Source organism: Panicum hallii, chromosome 5 (assembly GCF_002211085.1).
Source record: "Panicum hallii strain FIL2 chromosome 5, PHallii_v3.1, whole genome shotgun sequence".
NCBI classification, from domain to species: Eukaryota; Viridiplantae; Streptophyta; class Magnoliopsida; order Poales; family Poaceae; genus Panicum; species Panicum hallii.
This window is the reverse complement of record NC_038046.1, coordinates 19,186,035-19,199,710: the sequence shown is the minus strand read 5'-3', so window position 1 is coordinate 19,199,710 and position 13,676 is coordinate 19,186,035. Positions and strand designations below refer to the sequence as shown.

Sequence of the window (13,676 nt, the reverse complement as noted above, 5' to 3'; positions counted from 1 at the left end):
CTAGGTTGCTGCGCTATAACACACTTGATCCTTTTTAATTAAATTTAATTAATGGTTATATGCAACTTAACTCTGAGAGTGGCCCTCTGTGCTGTGTGCTTGAGCGGCTCACGTCTCCTTAAAAATATGTTTTGTTAGAAACTTGGTTTAGGGGGCCAGCACGGTGCTTAGTGCTTGGTTGGCCACTCTCCATAAGGACCGGTTCATAGAGCGACAACCTGGGACAACCGCGCAACCACGAGACTGGAATGGGACGGCCTTGACTTACTAATTAGGTCGTGTTGGTTCGGGAGTAACTTACCTGCGTGGGCAAGAGGGGTGGTAAGCTTCAATGGTCCCTGCTCCTCCAGCTTGGTCTGTGCTGTGTGTCTTGTACCCCGGAGGTGGGCCCCATCATCGCTGATCCAGAATCCTTAGCGGTTACACCTTACCAACGTGATCCTTTGTAACGGTCTCGTAGTGTGCTTGCTAGCCATTTCACCTAAGGAAGTGTGATGAACAACTAGCGTAGCTCACGACTTGTGGGTAAAGTTGTGCAACCTCTCGAGAGTGTAAAACTGATATATCAGCTGTGCTCACAGTCATGAGCGGCCCAAATCCTCCGTCTGATTAGTGGGGTTATCAACCTTTGATTAGAAAGATTCCCCGGGTGGTTTTGGTTTGGATGGTTCTCAGTAGCTCTTAATTAATATTGATTGATTTCTTATGTAATTTGGGTTTATGGTAATTCATCCACTTATAGTAAATAGTTTTAATAAAATTTGCCAAGACTAAAAGCTAATGCAGTTGAGTCAGCTAGCCTAGAGCCTCATAGTTGTGTTATACTTGTTGAGTACGAGTTTGTACTCACACTTGCCTCTTCATCTCTTCTGTTCTCTTTGGGACATCTTCGACTGCTGCTCAGTACCAGGCGACGTGGAGGACTACATCAGCGGACTCGATGATTTCTAGGCATTGTCTCCCAGTTGACGTCGCTGTGGCGCCCCACTCTTCATGTATTTATTTTACGCTTCCGCATTCCTTGAACTGATTCTTGATTCAGTTGTAATAAAGAAATTCATTTTATAATTTATACGTTTTTATTCGTGACATGTGTTGTGATATCCTGATAATCTGTTGTATATATGCGTGACTTGATCCTGGCGCATATATGATTGCTCGATTTATGTTCTTATAAATCGGGTGTGACACAGGATCACCTAAGATCACCCCAATCTACACCTAAGGCAATACAAACAACACACAGGACGTAGGGTATTACGCTCTCGGCGGCCCAAACCTATTAAACTTTGTGTTCCTTGCACCTTCGAGTTCCTGATCTCGGCAACACCCTACCTACAAACTCAACATGTCGGGGGTATCCCTCAGTGGGCGTGGCGGTAAAACACCGACAGTTCCGGCGGCGGCAGTTGGAAGCACAGGCGGAGTGAGAGGAAGAAGACCGTCATTGGGCTACTTCAGGCGATGGATGCCAATTTTGACATCTCAAGTGCTGTGTAATTGCTCCTAGTGCCGTCCGTGAACCGAGCATAGCTCAGCTGGTAAGGTTTTTTATAGTGGAACGTGCCCACTAGGTTTGAGTTATTGATTGTGCACGAGTACTTGTATTTTCTTGGATTTATTTCATGATTTAATCGGTGCTATTCGTTAAGTGATAGGTGACGTGCCCGTCGTCACGAGGCGCCTGTGGTGACTTTATTACTTTCGAGGATCCGCCGGTTCAGTCTCTCGCAGGTGCTCATAAGAGTGAGGTTGCATATGTGTATTCATAAGAATGATTGTGCATGCGCGTATATGAGCACCTACGTCTATACTACATTTCTTAAAAAAATATATAGTACAAGCCAATCAACATATGGCATCTCCGTTAGTTTCTTTTCCGGATCAGGCGGACATACATGGGCAGTCCGCTAGACACAATGAATTTGCTTTGCAGACTAAGGACAAGAAAGCACACAACCCACTTCACCCACCTGTCCCGAGCTGGGTGGAGACAAGGTTTGACAAAGGATGGAGACTCATATTTTTAGTGAATCTAAAATATTCTATCAAAAATTCAAATAAATTTTCACCCAACCCATCCAGTATACCTGACTTCTCCTTTCCTTAAATATCTGCCAATCAAGTTTCCATTTCCCTTCTGTCGGCCAATCAAGCATCCTGATCGCCAATTAGGTCGCCAATCAAGCATCCTAATCACCAATTAGGTCGCCAATCAATTATCCTTTTTCCTTTTTGCAGACTCCAATTAATCATCGATTTTATATCCTGATAACATCAATTATATATTGATATTTTTCCATATATATTGTGACTTGTTTCTTTTCATGTACATTGCGGCAATAAGAGAAATAATGATAATGTTTTATTTACAAAAGAAATTAAGTTTAATATACAATACGCAAGGGGCCTTGTGCCTATTTGGATGTGGGAGAAAGGGTTTGTCTGTAGTTACTGCTAGGGATGAAAATAGCCAGGGATGAAAATAGCCGAAAACATAAAAAATGGTAACATAATATAGAAAATGAAAACTATCAGTATTTTTTTCATATTTTATCAAATGAATAAATACAAAGATGATAAAAGATTATTATAGAATTAGTTGAAAATGATAACTTTTATGCTTTCCAAAAATACAAACGATCAGAAACAATATCGTAATAAAGGAAATAAAATCAGTCAGGCATCGATCTTGATCATTTTCAACCCTACTTATTGCAGAGGGACTTCGATGGCTCAGAAATAGCTCTAGTTGGCGAACAGACTTACTTATCATCCACACAATCCCTCATCACCGTAGAGGAAACCTGTCCAGCGTGCGGGGCAAGTTTATCACCGGTAGAAATGATTTGTAATATTTGATTAAAAAGGAAATGATTTGTAATATTGCTCCCTTTTACCGAGCATAGTTGCAAGAGCACATTTTAGGTGTGAAATTTTTTTCTAAGGATATAAAATATTAATTTGAGGATAAAAAGGCTGTTAACACAAAATATTGAGTTTTCACGAGGATATGACGAACATGGTCCACTTTTTAGTTTAAATTTATATTAAATGTAAATTAAAAAACCGTACAAAATTTCTTAGTGAGTTTGAAAACCTTGAAAACAAAAGGCTTTGACAACTAAATTCCGGATACATCTATGCTTAAACGTTTTGAACATATTCCCCAAATTTCGGAGTCATCTTTCGAGGCAAGAATTTGTTGACTGTAATTCAAGTTAGCTGATCCGATACTTAAGTTTGTTTTCAATTGTAAATTAATAATTACCCTATGAGTCTTGAGATGAGATGTTAAAAGGAAATAAAAGGTTCCTATGAGATCTACAAGGTCCAGATGAAATGGGGGAGGACGGGAAGGCTGCCGCGGCGAACCCCGCCATGCCCGGCGCCGACCCCGGCCTCTCCTCTCCCCGTCCTCTGCTGCGCCATGGTTCTGCCCCCGGGACCCAAAGCTTGGCACGGGCGCTCGTGGCAGAGGCTTGATGCAGACCGGTGCAGTGAATGAGCATCGTAGTTTATAGCCGGTCGCCAGTGGAGCTAAGACACCTTCGGCGTCGATGAGACAACCAGAGCAAGGCGACCCACAGGCTGAAAAGTGATCTCCTTGGAGATGCGGAACTGCCGCCGCGTGGAGCCCTCCTGGTCGGAGAGGTCATGGTGAGCTCTGGCTGCTCTAGTTCGGCGGCACAAGCATTTGTTTCTGAGGGCTGACGTAGGCTGAGGAAATTTATTCTTTGTTGTCGTTGCAGTGTTTTTAATTCTTGATTGATAAAGGTTTCTTGGGCTTTTTATTTGTGGGACTAATAAATAGAGGCAGTTTATAAAAAATAAGGAGAGACCAAGAAGGTTGATGATAGCTTAGAGCTAGTTTTAGTCTCTTTGAGAAGACATTGGGGGCAAGTGTTCCCATGCTACTGGATGCTAGTAATGGTAGTCAGTGTCTACTATGGTCAGTTGCTTAGTGCTTATGGAAGTGAAATAAACAAAATAAAAACCGAAGTAAAAGAAGGACTTATCAATTTGGGACACTATTCTTAGTGCCCTCTTATTCCTATGAGTAGCTTAGAGATCTCCTGTACTACTAGATTTCGTGCCAGTTGAACATTCACTTTGTCAATGCATCAAACTTTTTTCCTGAGCATTTTTTTTATAAGGTTGCCCGAGCATGTTTGATTTCACCTTTTTGTTTATCATGGATTTCACCTTTTATCCTGTCATTATGAGGTGAGCTAACATGTAACATTTCCAAATATCAAGTCAGGATTCTGGCAAAACATTGTGTGCTTTATTAGCTCAACACTTCGATGTAGTTTATTCGAGAAAAAACTTCGATGCATTTTGCTTTTAATAAATATTTCAGTTGGAATGGCAAATTTAGTGTCATTCTTGCCGGTGCTGTAGTGGGATGAATATAGTTTCCAATTGTCACATTACTTGGGTAAGGCGCAGTACATAACTGATTAAGATGCGTGGTCAGTCCTCGCTGGGTACCATTGTGTGGAATGTGGAAGGAGACAGAGTGTGCGTTGGATGGAGAATTAAAGCTAGTTTTTGTTCGATTCTCCCAATTGGTTGTCTTCCCTCATTGCAGCTAGCAAAGGAAACAAACCTTTAGGAATATCTTTGAAGCTAATCAATGCAATACAAATATTAAGGAAAACACCAAGATATGTAGACGCTTATCCCTAATTGGCTCTATTCCTCATGCCCATGAATCTCTCATCCTTGCTGTGGCCTGTGGGGGCATCTGGCATAATGTCAGTCCCACACACTAATAATGCTTCGGTATTGTGAAAACAGTTCAACTGTTGTCATGTTTATTAAACCGGTAGTTTCAATCTTGCAGGTTTGATTCTTGCAAATGGTGGCAGGAGAGATGTAGTTACAAACTATGTGATGCAGGTTTGATTCTTGCAATTTTGGTTTGAGCACAGTTCTTTGAAATGTCACAATTAAACTTTAATTATGCATGTTAAGAACACAGCTGATGCATGTTTGATTCTTGCACTTTTGGTTTGAGCACAGTTCTTGGAAATATCACAAGTAAACTTTCATTATGCGTGTTAAGAACACCTTCAACTACTTGTAAGTCTACCGTCACTGCAGATCCTAGGACTTCAGCTCTGTGCAGATACAATGGTCGGAAATGATATGGCAAGAGGCATATCTGGTGGGCAAAGGAAGCGTGTCACTATAGGTATGCCTGTTACATAGAGCTCTGACCATATTCAAACTTCTAAGAACATGGATCATTATGGTTAAAACTACTTAAATGTTATTGTCAGTTTACAAGCAATGATTATTATTCAGAACATGGATCATTATGGTTAAAACTACTTAAATGTTTTTGTCAGTTTACAAGCAATGATTTATTATTCAGACTCTGAAAAACTTTTGCCATCTTCCAAACAATCTCCTGTCCAATTGGTAGCTTTGTATCTATTGTTTTTTTTTTGCGAGGTTGTATCTATGATATTTGATAGTAACAGACCAGATATCTATTTTAGCATATCTTACTTGTTACAGGAGAAATGCTTGTTTGTCCCGCAAAAGTTCTATTAATGGATGAGATTTCAAATGGTCTTGATAGCTCAACTGCATTCCAGATTGTGAATTATCTGAGGCAGTTACTCCATGTGCTTGGGGGGACTGCTCTCATCTCTCTGCTGCAACCAGCACCGGAGACATATGTCCTTTTCGACGATGTCCTCCTCCTCTCAGAGGGTCATGTCATGTACCAAGGCCCCAAAGAGGAAGTGGTTGAGTTCTTTGAGTCACTAGGCTTCAACTGTCCTCACAGAAAAGCTATTGCTGACTTCTTGTTAGAAGTAGGTTAACTCTTTGCTTCAGATATATTATGAAATTTCTTAACAGTGGCATGAGTTTCACACTAGCATGTCTTTATTAAAAGGTGACTTCAAGGAAAGATCAGAAGCAGTATTGGTCATGGGATTGTGAACCTTATCAGTACTTCACAGTTGAGCAATTTTCAGATGCCTTTCCAACATTTCGTGCTGGCCAAATCGTTAAGAAGGTTCTTGAAGTGCCATTTGACCAGAACCTGACTTCCATTGCTGCTCTTACCACTTCAAAACATGGTTTGAGGAAAAGGGAGTTGTTCAAAGCCGTATTTGCTAGAGAAGTCCTGTTTATGTGGAGGAGCCCATCCCGCAACATAGTTAATTTTACACATGTGAGTTGGTACACCTTTTGTATAGTTCAAGAAATCTCTGCAACCTAAACAACAAGAATGCCTAAAAGCAACAAGGTATCACTGTATTAGAAAAAAAAAGATACCTGAATTCGAGCTGCAAACATGGGAGGGGAACTGTACACAGTTTCCTACCATCAAGATCACTGGTAACCCCACTAGTGCACATGTACCACCATTTTCTCTTCCTAGGATCACAAATATAAGTCCATCTAGGGTTATCCTTAGACAAATTTTTACAGTTTTGACCACAAATGTGGTAATGTATAAAAACTCTTATAGATTGACAATATAAGGTTGATATAGATTCATTATGAAAAACATTTCATAATATTTAACTCTTTATATTCAATATAATATATTTTTATAAATATTAGCAGTCAAAGGCTCAAAGTCATACATTGGAAACTGTGTCAATGTCCATACAGACTTATATTTGTGTGCAAAGGAAATATGTGAGAAGACAATAAAATCATGGCTTATTTGTGTAATTTGAAACTTTGCAACACTTCTTTTAGATACCATAAAACTGTACAGACCTGTAGGGCATACTGTTCACAGATGAATTGTATGAAATAACCACCCTTTATAATTCTTATTCGCTTGTGACAGATGATTGTGAAAGCGTTCGTTGCATCAAGCATTTTCTGGCATAGCAAGATGCGCCATGATTCAGTTACTGATGGAGGGATATACCTGGGCTTGTTCTTCTCTGTGAGTGAAACCATGTTCAGTTCATTAGGTGATCTTGGTGCTGCTGTCATGAAGTTGCTACTTTTCTTCAAGCAAAGAGATGTTTTCTATCCAGTATGGGCCTACACATTGTCTACATGGATTATTAAGATTCCCATCACATTCATTGGAGTTACAATCTGGGTTGCTATGACATACTATGCAGTTGGATTGGACCCAAATGTTGGCAGGTGGGGATTTGAAATGATTAGCCATGTTGGTTAAAGTATACGTACAATATACCTAGTTCATTAATCGAATATACAATCGCAATGCTCATATATCTGTATGAAGGTGCCAAAAACTAGCTTTAACTTTGACGCTTGTTATTTATGTTGAAGAGATCATATCATGGTCTTTATTATCTCATCTCATTCTTTCATTTCCTTTAAATAGTTTATAGAGAAGGAAATGAGATTGATGCTATGTTTCAATGTTCATAACATAATTTACAGACCTACCTGTCTTTGTTTTGCTCTTTGCTTAAACATCTTGCTTTAGATCTCTGAATGACAATACTACAGTTAATAGTTTATTCTTCTGAAGTTAAATAAATGACACTTAGGGATGCACGAAGTCAAATTTTATAAATGTTGGCACAAGTATACATAAAACTATTAATTTTTTTAACATGGAATATTGTTGCAACTAATATTTTCAAATGACTATATTTCCAATATATCTCAACCAAAATTGCTTAGGAAAAGTGGTCATAGAAATGTGTTGGACACCATGTCATGTCCAAAACATCAAGTAAAATAGAATAGAGGTACTATCATCATTGTATGGTGTTTCACTTCTAAATGTCATCAAACGGTAATTTCTGCATAGAGATGTACTTTGCAATTTCACTATATGTAATGCTTATCAGGTTCACTTTGTGCCCATTTTATACATCTTAATAAGAAAATAATATCCTGATTCGTTTCAGGCTCTTCAAACATTACTTTTTGCTGATAGCAGTTGGTCAGATGTCATCTTCCCTCTTCCGTTTGATTGCTGGAGTCACAAGAAACATGTTCATAGCGAATGTATTTTCAGTATTCTTGATGCTTATCCTTGTGCTTTTAAGTGGATTTATAATTTCAAGCGGTAAATATGCAGCTAGTAATCACTTGCAGTGTTCATATTTTCCCTCATTTTCATTTTCTAATCACATTTCTTTCTACTTCAGATAATCTGAACAAGTTTTGGATGCTTGGCTATTGGATCTCACCACTTATGTATGCACAAAATGCCATATCGACAACTGAGTTTACAGCTCATCGCTGGAATAAAGTACTCGCAAACCAGAAAATTTCAGACTTTCTAGAATAGAGTACAGTTGACGAAGTTTGTATTTGCCTTTTCAGATAGTTCCTGGATCAACAGAATCACTGGGAACAACTGTCCTGAAATCTCGTGGGCTATTTTTTGAAGCAAAGTGGTACTGGATTGGCTTAGGTGCACTGGTTGGATATATATTTCTCTTCAATGGCCTCTGCACAGCAGCATTTGCGTACTTCAAATGTGAGTTCACATTTTTCATGTGCACTGCATACTATGTAGAGTTGTTTATGATCAAACACATTCTGAGGTGAATAATTGCAATGCAGCACCTGGTAGAACCTATTCGTCTGTACCCAGAAATGCTCAAGACATAAAACTAGAGAAGTTGAGAAATGATGCTCCATCAAAGAGATTCCATCAGAAAATAGTAACAGACGAATCTTCAAGTACTCTCAACAATAGGAGGGCAACTCTTCCATTTGTGCCACTCTCACTTACCTTTGAGAACATAAGGTATTCAGTAGATATGCCGAAGGTGAAGACATATCTCTTTTTATATAAGAACAAATTTTAAGCATAAAAGAGTTTGTTTGTTTCCTTTCCTTCAAAATTACTTGCTTGTTAATTATCAGATGACATAAATTTTCAGGCAAAGAAATCACATGGTGAGATGAATGATCGTTTCGAGATACTAAAGGGTGTGAGTGGTTCCTTCAGGCCTGGTGTGCTGACTGCCTTGATGGGCATAAGTGGTGCTGGCAAGACAACACTCATGGATGTGTTAGCAGGAAGGAAAACCGGAGGCTACACTGAAGGGACAATAACTGTCTCAGGCTACCCAAAGAAGCAAGAAACATTTTCTCGTGTATTTGGATATTGTGAGCAGTCAGACACATTCTCAACATTTGACTGTTCTTGAATCACTTCTGTTCTCTGCATGGCTCCGCTTACCCTCAGAGATTGACTCAATAACAAGAAAGGTCAGTGGATGAAAAGATAAGAAAGATTAGTAATATGTCGTGGTATTGATTTCTGTGAAAAATTGAGAGGAAGATCAAATAAAGAATCTTCCAGTTTTAATATTTTTGCTTTCTCACATTGGACTCTGATATCTGAATGTATGTTCCTGGATACTATAGAACCCATAATAATAGTGATCTAATTGCTATACTAAAGTTGATTCCCATCTCAACTTTTGAATGCAGATGTTTGTTGAGGATTTGATGGAGCTCTGGGAGCTCACATCATTGCATGGTTCACATGTGGGACTTACTGGAGTCAATGGCCTCTCATGTGAGCAACGGAAGAGGCTAACCATTGCAGTGGAGCTTGTAGCTAATCCTTCCATCATTTTCATGGACGAACCAACCTCAGGGCTTGATGCTCGGGCTGCAGCAATCGTGATGAGGACTGTAAGGAACCTTGTGGATACTGGTAAAACTGTTTTATGTACCATTCACCAGCCAAGCATCGATAATTTCGAAACTTTCGATGAGGTAAACAAAGCTTTTTTTTACTTTTTCTGAGAACCTGTAATGTTTAGTCTGTATCTCTCTCATGGTATGGTCAATGAATTACAGCTTCTTTTACTAAATCGAGGAGGGGAAGAGATATATGTTGGTCCATTAGGAAACCATGCTTCAAAGCTGATCAAATACTTTGAGGTTGGCCAACTAAAAGTACAAAAACACTTTTACTGCTCTGTAGATTCTGTTTGACAAGCCCATGGAATAAATTTTTCTTTGCACTCGGTGTATTCAGGGAATTGAAGGTGTTAATAAGATAACAGATGGATATAACCCTGCGACATGGATGTTGGAGGTGACGTCAACTGTACAAGAGCAGATGCTTGGGATTAGTCTTTTCTGAAATATACAAACACTCAGAGCTGTACCAGTAAGTCCATTACCGTTTGAAAGGTTTCGAGTATTACAATAACTTCTATACCTAGGGCATGTTTACTTCCTTTACATGACCTAATTAGGAAATTGTGGGCAAAGGGAACCTTTCCGGTGATGCAAAATCCTCAACAGAAGGAACCAAACATGCTTGCTCCTTTGGTCCTTCCTAGCCTTGCTGAGCATGGTTAGGCAAAAGCATGCCCTTAGGATCCATTTCAATTGGGACTTGGGAGATTAGGCTAGGGTCCAAACCCTTACTTCAAATTTGAACTATTGTTGTCAAATCTTATAAATAGCTTGAATGTCATAACTTGATGTTGGAATTCACTGTTCTCAGCTGCTTTTCTGCTGCTTAGGCTATCTTTGCCCAAACTGAATCATTTTGTTTTGCATTATTGCATTGTAATGTGTAATACTCATGCAAAATTGTATTCATTGATTCAGGAGGAACGAAGATGTGATAAGAGATCTAAGAAGGCCTCCTACTGGTTCCACCGATCTCCATTTTGATAATAAATATTCACAGCCTTTCTTCAAGCAATGCTTAATATGCTTGTGGAAGCAAAATCTGTCATATTGGAGAAATATTCATTACACAGGTGGTAGATACTTTATCACCATAATGATCGCATTGCTCTTTGGTACGGCATTCTGGAACCTTGGCATGAAAAGGTAGAGCTTTCAGTTGTCATTAAGGAATGTATTCTTTTGTTTTCCTGGGTCCAAATTGTAATATGTATCCCTACGCCTTACAGAACAAAACAGCAAGATCTGTTCAATTCTATGGGTTCAATGTACACTGCTGTTTTAATGCTTGGCATACAAAACGCATCAGGTATCCATCCGGTGGTTGCTATGGAAAGGATAGTGTTCTACAAGGAGAGAGCTGCTGGAATGTATTCAGCTCTACCTTACACATTTGCACAGGTAATTAATCGATGTCAATGATACACACTGTGTAATATATTTACTTTCGCATTATATAATGTAAAACTTGATGGAATCTTATCTATGATTGATTGCAGGTTGCCATTGAACTCCCTTACATATTCATTCAGACTCTGATTTATGGCGTTTTGGTGTACACAGTGATAGGATTCGAATGGACAGCAACCAAATTCTTCTGGTACCTATTCTTTATGTACTTCACACTCCTGTATTTCACATTCTTTGGAATGCTGGCTGTGGGGCTTGCGCCTGATGGCAGTATAGCAGCAATTGTCTCCTCCGGTTTCTATGGCTTGTGGAACCTTTTCTCCGGATTTCTTATCCCTTTACATGTGAGTTTTCTCTGCATTCTAGTAACTGATCATTTATGTTTATGCATTTACACGTTGCTGTTTCAATTCAGAGAATTCCTATCTGGTCAAGGTGGTTCTACTGGATATGCCCCGTTGCTTGGACCTTGTATGGTCTGTGTGCCTCGCAGTTTGGGGATATCATGGATAAAATGGAAACTGGTGAGACTGTGACAGAGTTTCTGAGGAGCTACTATGGCTTTAGGCATGAATATTTGGGAGTGGTTGCTGCGGTGACTATGGCATACGCTATAGCGTTTGCGTTCTTTTTTGGCCTTTCTGTGAAGTACATCAACTTCCAAAGGAGATGATGGGGGCAATTCCTGGAGGCAAGGTTATCGCCTCAAGGATAGGCGGGTCATGTCCTTGAGGCTTATAATTTAGAAAAAGACAGATCCTCTGCTAGGTTATCTGCGAGTCTCCCTTATGTTTGATAGTAGTGGTTTTAGTTTGAACGACTGATCTATTTGTTGAATTTTTACGATACTGGGAGAGGCCACCAAAGGCTAGTCTGACGTTCTTGTTTCCGGTATTTGCTTTAGCAAGAATTGTAAATTGTGGAAGGGTTGTGTGGCATTGCTCGGTCACATATTATGAGGGACAGAAAATATGTTGTGGTCAACTGAGACCAAAGTAAATACAAGTTGCATACACACTTCGTTCCAAATTCATTCCAAATTGTAGTTCGTTTTGGCAAATCAATATATATAAATTTTGCTATGTACGTAGATATAATATATATCTAGATGCATAGCAAAATCTATGTATCTAAATTTGTCAAAACAACCTACCATTGAAACGGAGGAAGTACAAACCTTCCCTTTTCACCATGATGCCACGGTTAGCTCATGGTAGCTTGGTCGTAAAACTCAGGCGGTAGACATATTTATTTCATTGTAATGTGCATTATACCCACCAGTCCTCCATTGTAATGCGCTTACGTAAGAATAAGCATACCTTCTCATCTGCCAATAATCTTGGCGTGCCGTTCAGCTTTTCTTTCCCATGATATTATTGACTGACACCAACCCTTGCATACTCCGTACAATATAAATTTCAACTTCAGATTAAATTTCGTTTTATAAGGTACGAAATTTAGAAACCATAAAAGAGACTTCGATAGAAATGGAACGTGCACTACATCCTGATAATCTTATCTCTGTCTTCAATTCATGTTTTTCCAATTATGTTGCAACAAAATGGACTTCAAGTCTTGAAATTCCGCAAGTTTGTACACACTAGCAAATATATATATTCATATGTTGCTACGGTCGAAGATCTTATACATTGTAAATATTGTACGACCACACACCTTATCAACCCTTGTTATGTTATCGGCGTGTGAGCTAACACCCTGATTAAAGACCCAGCAGGGCCATGTAGCACCCTAGCCGTGCCATCGCCAACCCATGCACGTGATGCGGCCAGTGGGAGCCGGGAAAGAATCACATGGGGTCTAGGCACAAAGATGTTCAAAGGCAGGTGTGGGTCACGGCTGAGTTTTTTTCTACGATAATTTTTTAATACGGATTTTGTTATATTTTCATTGTATTCGAGTCCGTTTGTGCAATATAGTGTTGTTGTTCAGATATTATTATACCTTTCGGGTCCACCGTCGGTGATACATGTTGGAACCAACCTAGATCTCTGGTGGAAACTTGCATGTTTTAGGAATATGTAACAAAAAAGATAAAGATTAGTTTCTCTACATATTTGAATTATTTGAATTTGCATATTTATATTGAAACTTCTAGAGATGCTTTTGTTGATTGAATTGCCATTTTCACCTGATCCTTACTACAGTCAAAGCGGAGGAGCAAAACTTATCATCTATTAGGGTGTGATTAGTTATCTTCCCTAGCGAGCCTGGCTCGCATCAAAGAACGAGGCTCCCCATGGCCAGGCTCTGCTCATGCAAGATTTGCTTGTTTGGTTGCGGCTCGTTCCAACCAAGTTGAAGGAAGATGTTGTTTGGTTGGCCGCACGAAGATATATTGCATAGGATAAAAATTATTAAATGATCATCGTCATGGTATTTATTTTGCAAGATTATACTCCTATAATCCTTAATTCATTCTATCATAGCTTAATATTCTTTAACATACCTTAATATCACTTAATATCTACTAATTATATCATTAGCAGTGCAAATCAATACACCATGCGAACCAGGCCCGTGCGAAACGGCCGCTCGCTGCGTTCCTAGCGAGCCAGGCTCGGACCTCCCTTTTGCATCTACTGAGCCTGGCTCTCAAGCTGACG

General features: G+C 39.4%; 1 protein-coding gene across 1 annotated transcript; it reads left to right on the top strand.

The window, feature by feature from the left end:
• The first annotated feature begins 3,320 nt into the window (after nt 1-3,320).
• LOC112893634 (ABC transporter G family member 53-like) lies at nt 3,321-12,076 on the top strand. Its single transcript, XM_025961064.1, is given in 20 exon segments — nt 3,321-3,660; nt 4,850-4,905; nt 5,110-5,200; nt 5,530-5,831; nt 5,915-6,196; nt 6,827-7,137; nt 7,878-8,038; nt 8,121-8,224; nt 8,299-8,455; nt 8,542-8,750; nt 8,865-9,106; nt 9,108-9,195; nt 9,421-9,711; nt 9,796-9,879; nt 9,977-10,075; nt 10,077-10,111; nt 10,561-10,788; nt 10,952-11,043; nt 11,206-11,396; nt 11,468-12,076. Coding segments are annotated over 19 exon segments (3,231 nt in total). The 5' UTR covers nt 3,321-3,660; nt 4,850-4,899; the 3' UTR covers nt 11,726-12,076.
• Nucleotides 12,077-13,676: the final 1,600 nt, after the last annotated feature.